General features: G+C 40.8%; 1 protein-coding gene across 3 annotated transcripts in view; it reads right to left on the reverse strand.

Annotated features, from left to right (window-relative positions):
- The window catches only part of med22 (mediator complex subunit 22), a 13,551-nt gene extending 604 nt beyond the window's left edge, over positions 1-12,947 (reverse strand). The window contains exons 1-4 of one of the 3 annotated variants that reach the window (XM_061906686.1): positions 12,793-12,947; positions 12,460-12,704; positions 7,933-8,013; positions 5,604-5,812 (exon numbers count right to left, since the gene is read on the reverse strand). In XM_061906686.1, coding sequence (XP_061762670.1) covers positions 5,604-5,812; positions 7,933-8,013; positions 12,460-12,582 — 413 coding nt within the window. In that variant the 5' untranslated portion in view covers positions 12,583-12,704; positions 12,793-12,947. Of the gene's footprint in view, positions 1-225; positions 5,813-7,932; positions 8,014-11,531; positions 12,228-12,459; positions 12,705-12,792 lie in introns of those variants that run through there. The other 2 variants (XM_061906688.1, XM_061906687.1) reach the window with 2 other exon arrangements.
- Positions 12,948-17,805: the final 4,858 nt, after the last annotated feature.

Genomic DNA, 17,805 nt, shown 5'->3' on the forward strand with positions numbered 1-17,805 from the left:
ACCAGAAACTGGAAGACGACAGCTGCTGATGAACTTAGTCAACGGCGATCAACACTTTAAGATGATTAGTTGATGATGGAAGGAAAAGCAGAGCAAATGCAGCACGTGACACCTGGCGCCCCAACACACTTAAATGCTTTTTCATAGAAGAACACCACAAACTGAGTGTTTCTCCTGAGGTTAACTTCTTTAATCATTGATTTGTTGGAAACATTGGCACACGTCTTCAACCATGTGAAAGTTTTAATGTTTATTTTTGAGCACCTGAGTCACAAGCATAAAGGCCATTAAGGGAAAACCAAATTACTAAACATCTACTCACCACTTCAGATTTGATCTCAAATCAACATCAAACTGTAACAGTCCCTCAAAATGTCACTTATTTGATGCATTATTCAGAGAAATAATTATAAAATGTTATACAAAGGCCACTTAATTAGGTACACGTGTTGAACCTCTCCTGGGTTTAATATGTACTCACAAAACCACTATGCAGTGCATTTAGACAAGCACAGCTGATCTATTGAAGTATAAACAGAAGACCACATTAGTAAAGACAAGCGATTAAAAGGACTTTTAGAGTTTCATTTGATAAGGGTGTAACGGTACTGCATTCTCATGGTTCTTATTTATAGTACAGGCCAAAAGTTTGGACACACCTCGTTCAATGGGTTTTATTTTTGTGACTATTTACATTGTAGATTGTCACTTAAGGCATCAAAACTAAGAATGAACAAGTGGCGTTATTAACAAAAAAAGGTGAAATAACTGAAAACATCTTTTATATTCTAGTTTCTTCAAAATAGCCACCCTTTGCTCTGAATACAGCTTGGGGCACTCTTGGCATTCTCTTGATGAGCTTCAAGGTTGATTAGTGGAATTTCTTGCTTTGTCAATGGAGTTGAGACCATCAGTTGTGTTGTGACTTAGAAGGTGTGTCCAAACTTTTGCCCTGTACTGTATGTACAGTGCATCCGGAAAGTATTCACGACACACATTTTATGTGACAGCCTTATTCCAAAATGGAATAAATAATTTTCCCCCCCTCAAAATTCTACACACAATATCCCATAACAATGTGACATGTTTTTTTTTGCGAATGTATTAAGTAAATTACATGTACATAAGTATTCACAGCCTTTGCTCTAAACTTTGTTGATGCACCTTTGGCAGAAATTACAGCCGGAAGTCTTTTTGAATATGATGCCAGGAGCTTGGCACACTTACAGTATCTTTGGGCAGTTTCCGGATGCCATGTATCTTGGCATTAAGGCCAAATGGTGCTGTTAATTTTTGGCACAGCACGGGAACAAAATGTTTAACAAAACGGTCTCACCCTTGTGTTTAAAGGGCACCTATGATAAAGTTAGCCTTTTCTGACTTATAAATCTTATTACAGTGTTGGATAGTTGTGTAAAAAACAAACCATCAAATCATAAGGTTCATGCGCTGTTTGCAGGTTTTACAGTCTTGCTACGTTGTGACGTCGCGGCTTGGTGGACATACTTATTTGGACATTAAGCCCTCAGCCAGAGGGGGAGGAGCCCGTCCTCTTCTGCTTCAGGCTTTAAGGAAATACAAAAAATGTGGGCTAGAATATTATTTTCCTCTAATCTGAGATAAATAACTTTTTTTTATGAAGTTCTTAATTGATCAGTGTGCGCGCAGGTGTAGTTAATGTTGTAACCGAGTGAATCTATATGCAGTTTATGAAGCTAATTTTCAACCATGTATGTAAAAAAATAGTAATGATGACTTTAAGATATATAGTTAAAGTCAATTTTCTAAAGATATATTATGTTACCTTTAGAAAGGGTGGGGCATGGTTACATTTGTAATCTAGGAGCGCCTCTACAAACATCTTCCAGACTTACGCAGAAAGTAGGTTAAAATTTGTGACCGTGGAGCAAAATTCACGCATACTTTACACCAAAGAATATCCAATACATATTATCTTACCCACAAGAAAGTGATTTACATATAGATTACAATACCTTAGGTCCCCTTTGTGGATTTCAAAAGGAAGCATGAAATTGCATTTGAATGGCAGGGATTTCCCTAATAAATACGATTTTCAAATTTATAATAAATCCACAGTCGAAAATGTAGTCCGCTTTTAGTCACACCACCTGGGCTTGTGGAGGTGGATCACAACCTTAAATGCACACTTCCTAGATCACTCATTTGAAATCTGTGGAATCAGTATCAGTTACAGACTAATAAGAATCTCTGATAGCACAACACAAGGAGCCCTGAAAACGGAGACTCCAACCATAAAAAACAACACTCATAAATTAAAGCTACGATTTGTACAATATAAGACAGGAAAACTGATGCTTAGTCCCACCAGTTTGAGTCAGTCCATTACTTTTAGATAGATAGATAGTACTTTATTAATTCCTTCAGGAAAATTAAAATGTTCATGATATTTATAACCTACTCTATTTCTATCCATTTCTATTCAAGTATGTAAATTCTATCATTATTTTGTTAATCAGGGGCTAAATCAGACCTAAATTTCGTGCCATCTCATGTGTGCTGATATGACTAAAGTTCTTTGAACCTTTGCACGTTCACATGGGTGAGAATTCAACATGATAAAAGTGTGGATCCATCGAGAACCCTGTTCAGAGTTGTAGGGAAGCTGACGACACTCTGGGTTGTTCAACACAAAATGTGACATAGTGAAGACGGTCATTGAACCGTTTTGAGTTTACAGCCCTAAAGTAGTCTACTACAGTCGCCATTCAACAGATGTGATGTGCTGCAACAGGAGAAATATATCAGAGGCAAAAAGGGGTTTCTAACTCAAAATGACCCATCCATCTTCTTCTGCTTACCCGAGGTCATGTCGCGGGAGCAGCAGCCTAAGCAGGTAAGCCCAGACTTCCCTCTCCCCAGCCACTTGGTCCAGCTCCTCCCAGGGGATCCCGAGGCGTTCCCAGGCCAGCCGGGAGACATAATCTTCACAACGTGTCCTGGGTCTTCCCCGTGGCCTCCTACCGGTCGGACGTGCCCTAAACACCTCCCTAGGGAGGCGTCCAGGTGGCATCCTGACCCGCGGCTTTACTTTAAACTTCTCACCGTAGCTCTAAGGGAGAGCTCCGCCACCCGACGGAGGAAACTCATTTCGGCCGCCTTTACCCGTGATCTTGTCTTTTCGGTCATAAGCCAAAGCTCATGACCATAGGTGAAGATGGGAACGTAGATCGACCGGTAAATTGAGAGCTTTGCCTTCCGACTCGGCTCCTTCTTCACCACAACGGATCGATACAGGATGACCCAATGTGAACCAAATAAAACAGTCATTGTGTGCATTTTATATTATAGTATACCTTTGATTTAAAGGGGTACTGCACTTTTCTTGTATTCATTTTGTCCATCATTCACAATCCCTGTGTCAGACAAGAACACGTCATTTTTGTTTTATGCATTCTAACTGGTAAATAATTGCAAGCAATAGGTGGCTAACAAAGCATGTAATGGGATTCAATTTATTCCGCCTATAAAGCGTTATAAAAAAAATAAATAATAATAAATCATATTTTTATATACACACTAAGTATACAGTATGTGTAATATAGTTACAAGCTCATTCATAAAATGTAATTTTTATGTATTTTGGTCATTGTAAGCATTTCAGAGACACATTGATTTTACTAAAATAGGCAAACTTGAGAACACATGAAAAGCTGATCTAGTAAACTCGTGTGCAGAGGATTGTGTCCCCTTAAGTGAGCAGAATAAGGAGCTCAATCCATTTAGCGTGTCTGTCGTCATATTTATGCAAAATAAACGCTGTATCAGAATATTTGACAATAACAAATACAAGCAACCATGGCAGACTTCATGAGAGCCATTATAAACTATTTTGGAACAAATGATGATCCAGAACCTTGTAATTTAAGCCTGAATAATAAGGATGATGAGCTATACGTTTTATAAGCTGTGTGATAAGCAGTGCTAGCTTTCGAGAAACACTAAGTATCAGGTAACACTGATTGCTAAGTGCTAAACAAGAAAAACAAATTACGAACATAATAAAACTATCACCTACTTTAATAAAACTATCACCTACTGAACAATGGCCGCTCTCACAGGGATGCCGACTGATTGGATGTTTAAATCGTTCAGCACAAGATTTGAATTCTCCGTTCAGATGATTAATTCATCATAATTCTCACTCTTCTTGTTTAAAAGAAAAAAAGTGGGAGAAAACCAGCATATTGTTGCGTCTTCCTTATGATGTCTTCTGGACAAAATTGAATTTCAAAGTTGCCCAACTTCTCGGTTTATGGCCACAACCTTCTACAATACAAGTGAGAGGCATGATTTAGAACAGGGTTCCCCAAACTACGGCCCACAGGCCGGGAAGTCCCAAGTCAAAAAATAATAAATATATATATATATATATACAGTATATATTTTTATTTTTTATTATTATTATTATTATTTTAATGTGTCCTTTTTAATCCATTTTCTACCACTTGTTACTCTCGGTGCTCATATTGTCTAAAAATGCATTTTCCCATCAATAACGTGAAATCTTCGCTCTCAGAAAATTGATTTTTTTCAACCAGGAACAGCCCCCCCAATCCAAATGTTTGTGGACCCCTGATTTACAATCTAGAATTATATTTTACCAACTTTAGAGGTGATGAATCAGCTAGTTACCTCTCATGATCAAGGCACCACTAAAAGTAGTTAATTGGCGTAAGCTCTTATAATAGTGAAGTGAAGTGAATTATATTTATATAGCAGTTTTTCTCTAGTGACTCAAAGCACTTTACATAGTGAAACCAAATATCTAATTTGTACATTTAAACCAGTGTGGGTGGCACTGGGAGCCGGTGGGTAAAGTGTCTTCCCCAAGGACACAACGACAGTGACTAGGATGGCGGAAGCGGGGATCGAACCTGCAACCCTCAAGTTGCTGGCACGGCCGCTCTACCAACCGAGCTATACCTATCTATATAAAGCAGGTTATGGTAAATGCTGTTTTGTTAGCGGTTTTTTGAAAGGGCTTTATAGACTCCCCCATTAGCTACATTGTTAGCCGTCTAGTACTAGCCGTATTTTAAAATTTAGATTACACAAAAAAGAGAAAGACGTGTGTTCTTGTCCCACAAAGGGATTGTGGGCATTTTTTTTTTAAAGTGCAGTGTTTCTTTAAGAGCAGTACTTGTCTTGAACAAATGGTGTTTAGTGATCCAGGGAACTCTGCATTTTCTGATCAACAACAAATTTGTCCATAAATAAACATACTTTTACCGTCTAGTTTAATGATAATAATGTATTAAAACATGACCTTTTCCGCCAAATGTTGAGACGTACAGTACTTGCTTTGCTATCATATTTTCAGCGCTGAATTTATCCTTCTGGTAGTCTGTTCACTCTTTGGAAAGCTCAACTTTGGTCTGAGTTGAACAAATGAAACATTTCATGGAGAAGTAAACATAAAGCATGAGAATATTTGGGTAGAGCCACTATGTTACTATGGTGTGTGTTCACCGCTCACTCACAGCAAGAGATGGATGATGATGACGATGGTGGCAGCGGCGGGATGGGTGGGGGGTGTGTGGCGAGTATGAGCCTACTTGTACCTGGAGGAGTAATATTCTTCTTCAAGTTCGTACAGGTCGATGGCGATCTCGTCCCGTAGCGAGGTCAGCTTCTTGTCGCACTCCTCTTGCAGCGAGCGCAGCTGCTGGTTCTGGAGGCTGATGGCGTCGTTCACCGAAGGGAAGTCATTCAGGATCAGAAACTGCTTTAGGTCCGACACCAGTTTCATCAAGGACTCGCCCGCACGTACCTGATGATGCAGCAAAACATGTTGCACCATATCAGCCATACAAAGTAATGCATTTGTTATTAGACTTGAGCTACCGATTTTCCATTACTAGGCAATTAATGATTAAAACAAACATGTATTGTAATATTAACAAAGGATGTGGAGTACAACATGTATTATATTAAAATATACTGGATACAGGATATTAACATGACTGTAATACAATCATCAGTTCTACAGCATATCAATCCCCTTCCTAATAGAACTAAACAAAAAGGGCCTGATCTACTAAAACAGGCAAACTTGAGGACACATGGAAAGCTGATCTACTAAAATCGTGTGAAGAGGATTGCGTCCCCTTAAGTGAGCAGAATAAGGAGCTCAATCAATTTAGCGTGTCTGTTGTCATGTTTATGCAGAATATACGCTGTATCATCAGAAAGCCCATAATACTGAGGAGATGCAAATATAACTATTCAGCAGACGCAGTGTGATTTTTCAAGGCTGAAACTGCTCTGCAAGTGCTCTCTTGTGTCATTAAGTATGTCTGAAAAGTATATGCAAACTGACAGTTATGCAAAGGGCTGTGGGAAAGGAGATGGAGTAAAAAATATACATACAATCTATTCAAACATGATTGTATTGATGACTTTAGGGCCTGATTAAAACAAAAACAATTGATGCACTTTGGTGTTGTATGTTATAATAAATCTCCTTTATGAAAAAAGTCTTACAAAATGTATTTTATTGCGTTTGGATCAATTTCAGATGCATGAATGTGCTGCTGTTGTGATGGTACATCGCCTCCCTTCAGAGCATAGTCAGTGAGCTAAAAATAGTCTCTGTTGTCTTGACTGCGACTCTATATTGCAGAAAATGTGTTAACAGATTATAGATGTATGCTGCTAGTTCAACAACATCACAAACAGGTTGGAAAACATGTATGTGCAGTAAATGAGTGTTCGCAAATTCCTCATTTAAATAGGGCGATCTGCACCAGTTATGAATTCTACACAGTCTTGGTAGATCACACTCAACATGCCCACTAGTAGTACACATGCTTTTCAAGAGCGTGGTATTTGGGATTCTAGTAGACCAGACCCAAAGACTCCAACATAATCCATGGAGAGAAAAAACCCACGGCAGAGAGCAGAGGAGAATTATGATTTAAGCGTGACTATGAAGAAACAGAACTGACAATATGACGTGCAAATATTTGAGAACATACTGTAAGATTGTTCAGTTTATTTAAAAAAAGTAAATAAGTGACCCATTTTAGCACTAATGTATGCTTAAATGACTTCTTCTGTGATTTGGAAATAAAGAGAAAATACAATTTACACTAACATGACTTTGTGGAGGGTGACATTAACTCTGCACAGGATTGGGTAGATTTGAAGAAAAAAAAAATCTGGTTTGAAAATTGCAAAGCTGCAAAATTTCATATAATTCAAGATACATTTAGACTGCTACATATAGATGTGGCGCTACCTGTGGAAAAACACATTATAATGGGATTGTCTGCGAATGTAGCTTGTTGATGACATCGTGACTTTGTTTCATTCGCAAAAGAGAAGATATCAACATCCCATCAGTCGGGATCCCAGGGAGAGCAGATATTGTACAGTGAGTGATTGTTTTTTTATGATTGCAGTTTGCATTTCTTGTTTAGTATGTTGATGGAGTGATGAGCTGGATCTGCTCATCACTCAGCCTCTAAAACTTGTAGCTCATCCTCTGTATATTTAGGCTGAAAAATTTAAGGCCCCGGATCGAGGAATCATTTGTTGTAGAAATAGCGAACGTTGAAATGCGTCTGTGAAATCAATGTGCCACCCTGTGCTTGAAATTATGTACAGTATGTCATGTTATTATGACTGTGCCTGTTATTACGTTACATATATACTTACAGCGTGTATATAAAATGTTTTTTGTTTAATTTTTCACACGCTTTATAGGTGGAATACAGCAAATCCCACCACTTCCATTGTTAGCTACCTCTTATGTGCAGTTTATTTCAAAATAGAATGCATAAAGAAAGAAAGAAATGTGTTGTTGTTTCACATATGGATCGTGAATGATAGACAAAGTGCACAACAAATTCTGTGTGTTCTGTTGTTGTGTTGTGCGCTCCCACTTACGATGTGAGCTGCTCGTACATGCATCTCATAATGGTCCTGCTCTGACTGAGTTGCTCGAGAAACCTGCGTCTCATCCTCTATCTTGATGAACAAATGGGAAAAAAATTAAATGACAACATGTCACACATTAAAACACTTATTATAGTGTGTGCAAGAAAAGAAGACAGGGACATCACCAGTACAGAATGAAAGGGGTGTGTTTTTTTTCCATCATGTGCTTCATGAATTCATTCCTTATTTAAAGAAACAATAACTATTTTTCATTGCGTCTTCTCTAGAAGACAATACACCCTTCCTTTCCTCTCTTTAGTCTAAATATCATCTACCTCTTTATTTAAATTGAATAAGAAAAAAATTGAAATAAGCCATTTTCAATATCGTATTTTCTTCTTCTAGTAAAGGTTAGTAATAATCGCATTATTTTAACATGTACCGACATCTGGGACTGTCTGACAAGGGGTGGCACTTTCGTGACTTCTGCTGTGCTTTTTTTGTGAACTCCTGGATCTGCCTCCCGGGAGCCTTTTGGCCATGGAGACCAGCTGCTGGATCTCTACCACACCAGAGTCGGTTTGGAGAGACTGGAGATGCAGATAAAGAGACATGGCTGCGGAGCTGGCGCTGAGCGCCGGGACAGACGAGCTTCACAGTGTCTTGGCTGAATGAGCAGGTATCGGACACCTCGGTCTCTTTGGATGTATCCTCGCTCACCCATGCGGACTGGAAACTGGTTGAGAGTTGGCGGGCGGCTGAGGGTGGAGTCGGCTCTTTTGGTTGCTTTGTTGGGTCTGCTCCTGTCTGTGGCCATGCTACCCCCACCCCAGCAGACGATGGCGTGGAACATCTAAGAGGCCACCACAATGTATATGTTTTTTTGTTATTGTTTTACTTTTGTGACTGTGCGTAGTAGTGGCTCATTGAATCAGTTCTGCTCTTTTAATGTCCTTTGTGTGTTTGGATGTTTCCCTCTTACACACATGTTTATGTGTGCTAAGACACTGAGGTTTTTTTCCTTAGCCTCAGTCTGGACCCCTCTCTAAGGGCCCAAGCTTAGACTGAATTTTTTGTTTGTTTTTTCTCAACCCTTACCCAGCATTTACCTGTTTCAAACCCTTTTTATAAGGGGCGCCGGAAATTGCCAAACCCGTCAGCGATCCTGTTCCGTCTCCCTGTGAAGTTTGTCTGCTCTTGAATGGGATTGTGTTGAAAATCTTAATTTCCTCTCGGGGATTATTAAAGTATTTCTAATTCTGATCAACAATTTGTTGATGGGGGACGGCGTGGCGTAGTTGGGAGAGTGGCCGTGCCAGCAACCTGAGGGTTCCTGCTGGTTCAATCCCCACCTTCTACAAACCTTGTCACGTCTGTTGTGTCCTTGAGCAAAACACTTCACCCTTGCTCCTGATGGGTCATGGTTAGGGCCTTGCATGGCAGCTTCCGCCATCAGTGTGTGAATGGGTGAATGTGGAAATAGTGTCAAAGCGCTTTGAGTACCTTGAAGGTAGAAAAGCACTATAAAAGTTTAACCCATTGACCATTGAGTTGTGGGCAGCACGGTGAAACAGGGGTTAATGCATGTGCCTCACAATACCTGAGCAGTCCTGGGTTCAATCCCAGGCTCGGGATCTTTCTGTGTGGAGTTTGCATATTCTCCCGTGACTGCACGGGTTCCCTCCGGGTACTCCGGCTTCCTCCCACCTCCAAAGACATGCACCTGGGGATAGGTTGATTGGCAACACTAAATTGGCCCTAGTGTGTGAATGTGAGTGTGACTGTTGTCTGTCTATCTGTGTTGGCCCTGCGAAGACGTGTCGACTTGTCCATGGTGTACGCCACCTTCTCCCCGATTGTAGCTGGGATAGACGCCAGCGCCCCCCCGCGACCCCGAAGGGAATAAGCGGTAGAAAATGGATGGCATTGAGTTGTGTGAAAAATTAAATGCTAATGAGGTCCTCATCCTCTAATAAAAACACAAACAACTAGGTTTATCTTTGCTTAACAGAAGTAACCATACTTGCCAACCCTCCCGATTTTACCGGGAGACTCCCAACTTTCAGTGCCCCTCCAGAAAATCTCCCGGGGCAGCCATTCGCCTGAATTCTCCTGAATTCCACCTAGACAAAAATATTGGGGGCGTAATATCTACAGCTTTTCACAGACACAAGTGAATGCAAGCCATACTTGGGCAACAGCCATACAGGTCACAGTGAAGGTGGCCGTATAAACAACTTTAACACTGTTACAAATATGCGCCACATTGTGAACCTACACCAAACAAGAATGACAAACACATTTCGGGAGAACATCCGCACCGTAACACAACATAAACAACAGAACAAATACCCAGAACCCTTTGCAGCACTAACTCTTCCGGGATGCTACAATATACACCTCCCCGCCCCCAATCTCCGGAATTCGGAGTTCTCAAGGTTGGCAAGTATGGAAATAACGATGATAAGCTTCTACCATGTGTGGTAGAATCCTAGTTAATACTACCATGTAGGGCTGGGCGATATAGCGATATAAACGATATATCGCAGGTTTGTCTCTGTGCGACATAGAAAATGACTATATCGTAATATTCGATTATATATTCTCACACAGCTTTTAGCTGCGGACATTACATTACTGGCGTTTCTCACTCCTTCTCGTGTCTCCTTCTCACAGAGACGTAAAACAAGCCTGCTTTCTTACAATCGTCACATACTGTCACGCGTCTAGCATCATACGCTCTTGCCGAGCAGAGAGGTAGCAGCATGGGTAACGTTAGCTGAGGCAGGTCGAGCAAGCAGAGCGGAGCAGAGCTTGTGACAATACAAGAGAGAGAAGGTGCGAAACTGATTACAAATGGAGGAAGAACAATAAATGCCCAAAATAAAGAGCAGGGGATCCATCATCTGGTGATGGTTTGGCTTCAAGTGGCAAGATATTCAGCAGACAACAGCAATATACAAAAGTATGCAGCAGAAGTTATACTACAAAAAGGTAGCAACACTATTAATTTGTTCTTTCATTTAAAAAGTCTACCGTGAGAGAATAAAGAGTATTTAATAAATACAGTTTTGGTCAATTGACTTAGTTGTGATTTCCCTCTCTGCATGAAAGTTTAAAGGCCTACTGAAATGAGATTTTCTTATTCAAACGGAGATAGCAGGTCCATTCTATGTGTCATACTTGATCATTTCGCGATATTGCTATATTTTTGCTGGAAGGATTTAGTAGAGAACATCGACGATAAAGTTTGCAACCTTTGGTCGTTAATAAAAAAGCCTTGCCTTTACCGGAAGTAGCAGACAATGATGTCACCGGTGTGAGGGCTCGTCACATCCTCACATTGTTTATAATGTGAGCCTCCAGCAGCAAGAGCTATTCGGACCGAGAAAACAACAATTTCCCCATTAATTTAAACGAGGATGAAAGATTCGTGGATGAGGAGATTTAGAGTGAAGGACTATAAAAAAAATAAAAATAAAAAGTTTAAAAAAAAAGTGAATGCATTGGGAGCGATTCAGATGTTTTTAGACACATTTACTGGATAGTTCTGGGAAATCCCTTATCTTTCTATTGTGTTGCTAGAGTTTTAGTGAGTTAAATAGTACCTGATAGTCGGAGGGGTGTGTCCACCGGTGTGTTGACGCCAATCTCTGAGAGAAGTCATGAAGCTGCAGCAGGACAGAAGCTCTGCTGATCTCCGGTAAGAGGGGACTTTTTACCACAATTTTCCCACCGAAAACTGCCGGTTGACATGTAGTCGAGATCCATGTTCGCTTGACCGCTCTGATCCATAGTAAAGCTTCATCTTCGAGAATTTTTAACAAGGAAACACCGGCTGTATTTTTGTGACTAAAGGCTAAAAGCTTACCACCTGCATCTTTCTACTTTGATTTCCCCATTATTAATTGAACAAATTGCAAAAGATTCAGCAACACAGAAGTCCAGAATACTGTGTAATTATGCGATTAAAGCAGACTACTTATAGCTTGGATCGGGATGGAAAATAATGTCCGCTGCAACCGGTGACGTCAAACGCACGCGTCATCATACCGCGATGTTTTCAACACGACACATCGCGGGAAATTTCAAATTGTAATTTAGTAAACTAAAAAGGCCGTATTGGCATGTGTTGCAATGTTAATATTTCATCATTGATATATAAACTATCAGACTGCGTGGTCAGTAGTAGTGGGTTTTTAGTAGGCCTTTAATGTAGACACATAGCATCATCATATTGCTGTGATTATATGCATCAAGTGTTCATTCAAGGCCAAGGAAAAATATCGTAATATATATAACATAGCGCAATATGTTTTAAAAATATCGCCATATTAATAAAAGCCAATATCGCCCAGCCCTACTACCATGCTTTTATTTTTATAGCTTTCTTTGCAATGAACAGGATGTTCATTGTGAAACAAGACTCCTGATGGCCACACTTTCCATCATTGTATTTAAATTATAATTACTGAACAAGTTTCTTTTTTCTTTGTTATCCTCAAACAGACTCCGTGGCATCCATAGTCACAGTACCTTTGCCGTTTTGATAATTTCGGTGAAGTTGTCCTGGATGGACCGGATGTCATCTTTAAGTCTCTGGTTGTAGCTCTGAAGAAGAGTTTCTTTACTCTGAGGAAGTGCTCTCTGGGTCGCCATTGTTCCCAAGTAAGGGTAAATAATGTTAGACAACCTTAGAGGCGGTCGTCCATTGAGAGTGACTGGAAAGACGAACTAGAAGCAGCACTATCTAGCATAACAAGCTAGCAGCACGGGGAATCCTGTAAGGAAACAATACGAACACGTCTGCGGTCAGTAATTCTTTGACACATATTGTTCTTACATATGTTAGTAAAAGTTACTACATACCATCCGAAAAGCGCGGTTTGTACAGAATATTGGCAATGCGAAGGAAGAGAGATAATAATAAGTAATTTTCTTTTTTTAGTTTTATTGGCGGTTGGCAAACTAACTTACGGTACATTACCGCCCCCTACAGGACTGGAGTGTGGGCGAGGGAGTGACAGGAAACAAAACAACAACAAAATTAAAATACCGTATTTCCTTGAATTGCCGCCGGGGCGCTAATTAATTTAAAACCTATTCTCACTCCTGCACTTATCAAAGGCATGTGGTAAAAGTAAGCATGCGCTAATTATTTTAAAACCTCTTCTCACTCCGGCACTTACCAAAGGTATGCAGTAAAAATTTGAGTGTGATGTAAGCCTGGACCTTAAAGGCCTACTGAAACCCACTACTACCGACCACGCAGTCTGATAGTTTATATATCAATGATGAAATATTAACATTGCAACACATGCAAATACGGCCTTTTTAGTTTACTAAATTGCAATTTTAATTTTCCCGGGACTTTTTTCTTGAAAACGTCGCGTAATGATGACGTGTACGCGTGACGTCGCGGGCTGTTATGAATATGAGCACTGCACACACACACAGCTAAAAGTCGTCTGCTTTAACAGCATAATTACACAGTATTTTGGAGATCTGTGTTGCTGAATATTTTGCAATTTGTTCAATTAATATTGGAGAAGTCAAAGTAGAACAATGGAGTAGGGAAGCTTTAGCCTTTAACCACACAAACACACGGTGATTCCTTGTTTAAAATTCACGAAGTTGAAACTTTACTATGGATCACAGCGGACAGGAATCCCGAACACTTGTCAACCAGCAGGTTTGGTGAGAAAATTGTGGTTAAAAATTTGCCACTTACCGGAGATCAACTGAGCTTGCGCCTCCAGTACAGCTGCCGTCGACTTCCCCGAGACACTGCGCGTCAACACCCGGCCGTGGACGTACACTTCCGACTATCAGGTACTGTTAAACTCACTAAAACACTAGCAACACAATAGAAAAATAAGGGATTTCCCAGAATTATCATAGTAAATGTCTCTAAAAACATATGAATCCGTCTCAATGCAACGTGATTGCAATTGCGTTTTTTTTTTCTAGTCCGTTGCTATCAATATCCTCAAACACAAATCTTTCATCCACGCTCAAATTAATGGGGAAATTGTCGTTTTCTCGGTCCAAATAGCACTTTTTGTTGGAGGCTCCCATTAAAAACAATGTGAAAATGTGAGGAGCCATCAACATGTGACGTCATCGTCTGCGACTTCCAGTAGAAGCAGGGCTTTTCTCCAATTGTGAACTTTATCGGGGATGTTCTCTACTAAATCCTTTCAGCAAAAATATGGCAATATCGCGAAATGATCAAGTATGACACATAGAAAGGACCTGCTATCCCCGTTTAAATAAGAAAATCTCATTTAAGTAGGCCTTTAAATCCTACTGACTAACTCTTAATCTTGTTCTATTTATGCGATTTCAAATTACCGGTATTGAAATCAGCTTCCTCTATTTTGAAAATGATGACAGGGGAAGTGTCACTCGTGACGTCACGAGTTGGACCAGGCGGTAATACCAAGCATGCGCTAATTATTTTGGGACGCGAGTTTGACCCGGCAGTAATTCAAGGCAGGCGCATACTATATGCCCTGCGGCAATTCAAGGAAATACGGTAAATAACTAGAAAAATAAATTTTAAAATAAGTCCAAAAAATATATAGTTTCTCATTCAGCTCAACTATTCTGATGAACTTAATAATTTACAACCCCCTGGCGCTGCAATATACTGTTTTTCAATCAATCAATCAATGGAATAAAACAAACAACATGTTTACTTGACCCTCTTCCTGGGAAACTGATCAAGGAGCTCTTTGTATTATTAGGTCCATCAGTGCTAAATATTATAAACTTATCACTTTCCTCGAGCAGTGTTCCCCTAGCATTCAAAAAAGCGGTTATTCATCCTCTTCTTAAAAGACCTAACCTCGATCATGACCTCATGGTAAACTACCGACCGGTGTCTCACCTTCCCTTTATTTCAAAAATCCTCGAAAAAATTGTTGCGGAGCAGTTAAATGAACACTTAGCGTCTAACAATCTATGTGAAACCTTTCAATCCGGTTTCAGGGCAAATCACTCCACGGAGACAGCCCTCGCAAAAATGACTAATGATCTATTGCTAACGATGGATTCTGATGCGTCATCTATGTTGCTGCTCCTCGATCTTAGCGCTGCTTTCGATACCGTCGATCATAATATTTTATTAGAACGTATCAAAACACGAATTGGTATGTCGGACTTAGCCCTGTCTTGGTTTAACTCTTATCTTACTGATAGGATGCAGTGTGTCTCCCATAACAGTGTGACCTCGGACTACGTTAAGGTAACGTGTGGAGTTCCCCAGGGTTCGGTCCTTGGCCCTGCACTCTTCAGCATCTACATGCTGCCGCTAGGTGACGTCATACGCAAATACGGTGTTAGCTTTCACTGTTATGCTGATGACACCCAACTCTACATGCCCCTAAAGCTGACCAACACGCTGGATTGTAGTCAGCTGGAGGCGTGTCTTAATGAAATTAAACAATGGATGTCCGCTAACTTTTTGCAACTCAACGCCAAAAAAATGGGAATGCTGATTATCGGTCCTGCTAGACACCGACCTCTATTTAATAATACAACTCTAACATTTGACAACCAAACAATTAAACAAGGCGACACGGTAAGGAATCTGGGTATTATCTTCGACCCAACTCTCTCCTTTGAGGCACACATTAAAAGCGTTACTAAAACGGCCTTCTTTCATCTCCGTAATATCGCTAAAATTCGCTCCATTCTGTCCACTAAAGACGCTGAGATCATTATCCATGCGTTTGTTACGTCTCGCCTCGACTACTGTAACGTATTATTTTCGGGTCTCCCCATGTCTAGCATTAAAAGATTACAGTTGGTACAAAATGTGGCTGCTAGACTTTTGACAAGAACAAGAAAGTTTGATCACATTACGCCTGTACTGGCTCACCTGCACTGGCTTCCTGTGCACTTAAGATGTGACTTTAAGGTTTTACTACTTACGTATAAAATACTACACGGTCTAGCTCCATCCTATCTTGCCGATTGTATTGTACCATATGTCCCGGCAAGAAATCTGCGTTCAAAGGACTCCGGCTTATTAGTGATTCCCAAAGCCCAAAAAAAGTCTGCGGGCTATAGAGCGTTTTCCGTTCGGGCTCCAGTACTCTGGAATGCCCTCCCGGTAACAGTTCGAGATGCCACCTCAGTAGAAGCATTTAAGTCTCACCTTAAAACTCATTTGTATACTGTAACCTTTAAATAGACTCCCTTTTTAGACCAGTTGATCTGCCGTTTCTTTTCTTTTTCTTCTATGTCCCAGTCTCCCTTGTGGAGGGGGTCCGGTCTGATCCAGTGGCCATGTACTGCTTGCCTGTGTATCGGCTGGGGACATCTCTGCGCTGCTGATCCGCTGTGTACGGGACTCTCGCTGCTGTGTTGGATCCGCTTTGGACTAGACTCTCGCGACTGTGTTGGATCCATTATGGATTGAACTTTCACAGTATCATCTTAGACCCGCTCGACATCCATTGCTTTCCTCCTCTCCAAGGTTCTCATAGTCATCATTGTCACCGACGTCCCACTGGGTGTGAGTTTTCCTTGCCCTTATGTGGGCCTACCGAGGATGTCGTAGTGGTTTGTGCAGCCCTTTGAGACACTAGTGATTTAGGGCTGTATAAGTAAACATTGATTGATTGATTGATTGATTATTTATATAGCCTTAAATCACTAGTGTCTCAAAGGGCTGCACAAACCACAACACAAACAACTCTGACATCTTCGGTAGGCCCACATAAGGGCAAGGAAAACTCACACCCAATGGGACATTGGTGACAGTGACTATGAGAAACCTTGGAGAGGACCGCATATGTGGGCAACCCCCCCAGGAGACCGAAAGCAATGGATGTCGAGCGGGTCTAACATGATACCTTGAAAGTTTAATCCATAGTGGATCCAACACAACCGTGAGAGTCCAGTCCAAAGTGGATCCAGTTTGTTTGTTTGTTTTTTACTGTTTTTGTATTTGTTTTGACTGTTATTGTTTATATACTTCTTTGTAATAGTTGAAAAATATAAATAAAGGTTTATAAAAATAAAAAATAAAAAACAATTCAAACACTTAAACAGGAACAAAAACAACTTAATATTGTACAACCGATGACTTGATTACCATGAATTGATTAACATGGACCCCGACCTAAATAAGTCGAATGAATTATTCGGGTGTTACCATTTAGTGGTCAGTTGTACGGAACATGTACTGTACTCAGTAGAAGCATTTAAGTCTAACCTTAAAACTCATTTGTATAATCTAGCCTTTAAATAGACCACCTTTTCAGACCAGTTGATCTGCCGTTTCTTTTCTTTTTCCTTCTCTGTCCCACTCTTCCTTGTGGAGGGGGTCCGGTCCGGTGGCCATGGATGAAGTACTGGCTGTCCAGAGTCGGGACCCAGGATGGACCGCTCGTCCAGAGTCGGGACCCAGGATGGACCGCTCGTCCAGAGTCGGGACCCAGGATGGACCGCTCGCCTGTGTATCGACTGGGGACATCTCTGCGCTGCTGATCCGCCTCCACTTTGGACGGGACTCTCGCTACTGTGTTGGATTCACTTTGGACTGGACTCTCATGGCTGTGTTGGATCCACTATGGATTGAACTTTCACAGTATCATGTTAGACCCGCTCCACATCCATTGCTCTCGGTCGCCCGGGAGGGGGGCGGGGGGGTTGCCCACATATGCGGTCCTCTCCAAGGTTTCTCAGTCATCATTGTCACTGTCACCGACGTCCCACTGGGGTGAGTTTTCCTTGCCCTTATGTGGGCTCTACCGAGGATGTCGTTGTGGTTTGTGCAGCCCTTTGAGACACTAGTGATTTAGGACTACATAAATAAACATTGATTGATTGATACTGTGCAATCTACTAATAAAAGTTTCAATCAATCAA

The sequence above is a fragment of the Nerophis ophidion genome, linkage group LG07 (assembly GCF_033978795.1).
Source record: "Nerophis ophidion isolate RoL-2023_Sa linkage group LG07, RoL_Noph_v1.0, whole genome shotgun sequence".
NCBI lineage: Eukaryota > Metazoa > Chordata > Actinopteri > Syngnathiformes > Syngnathidae > Nerophis > Nerophis ophidion.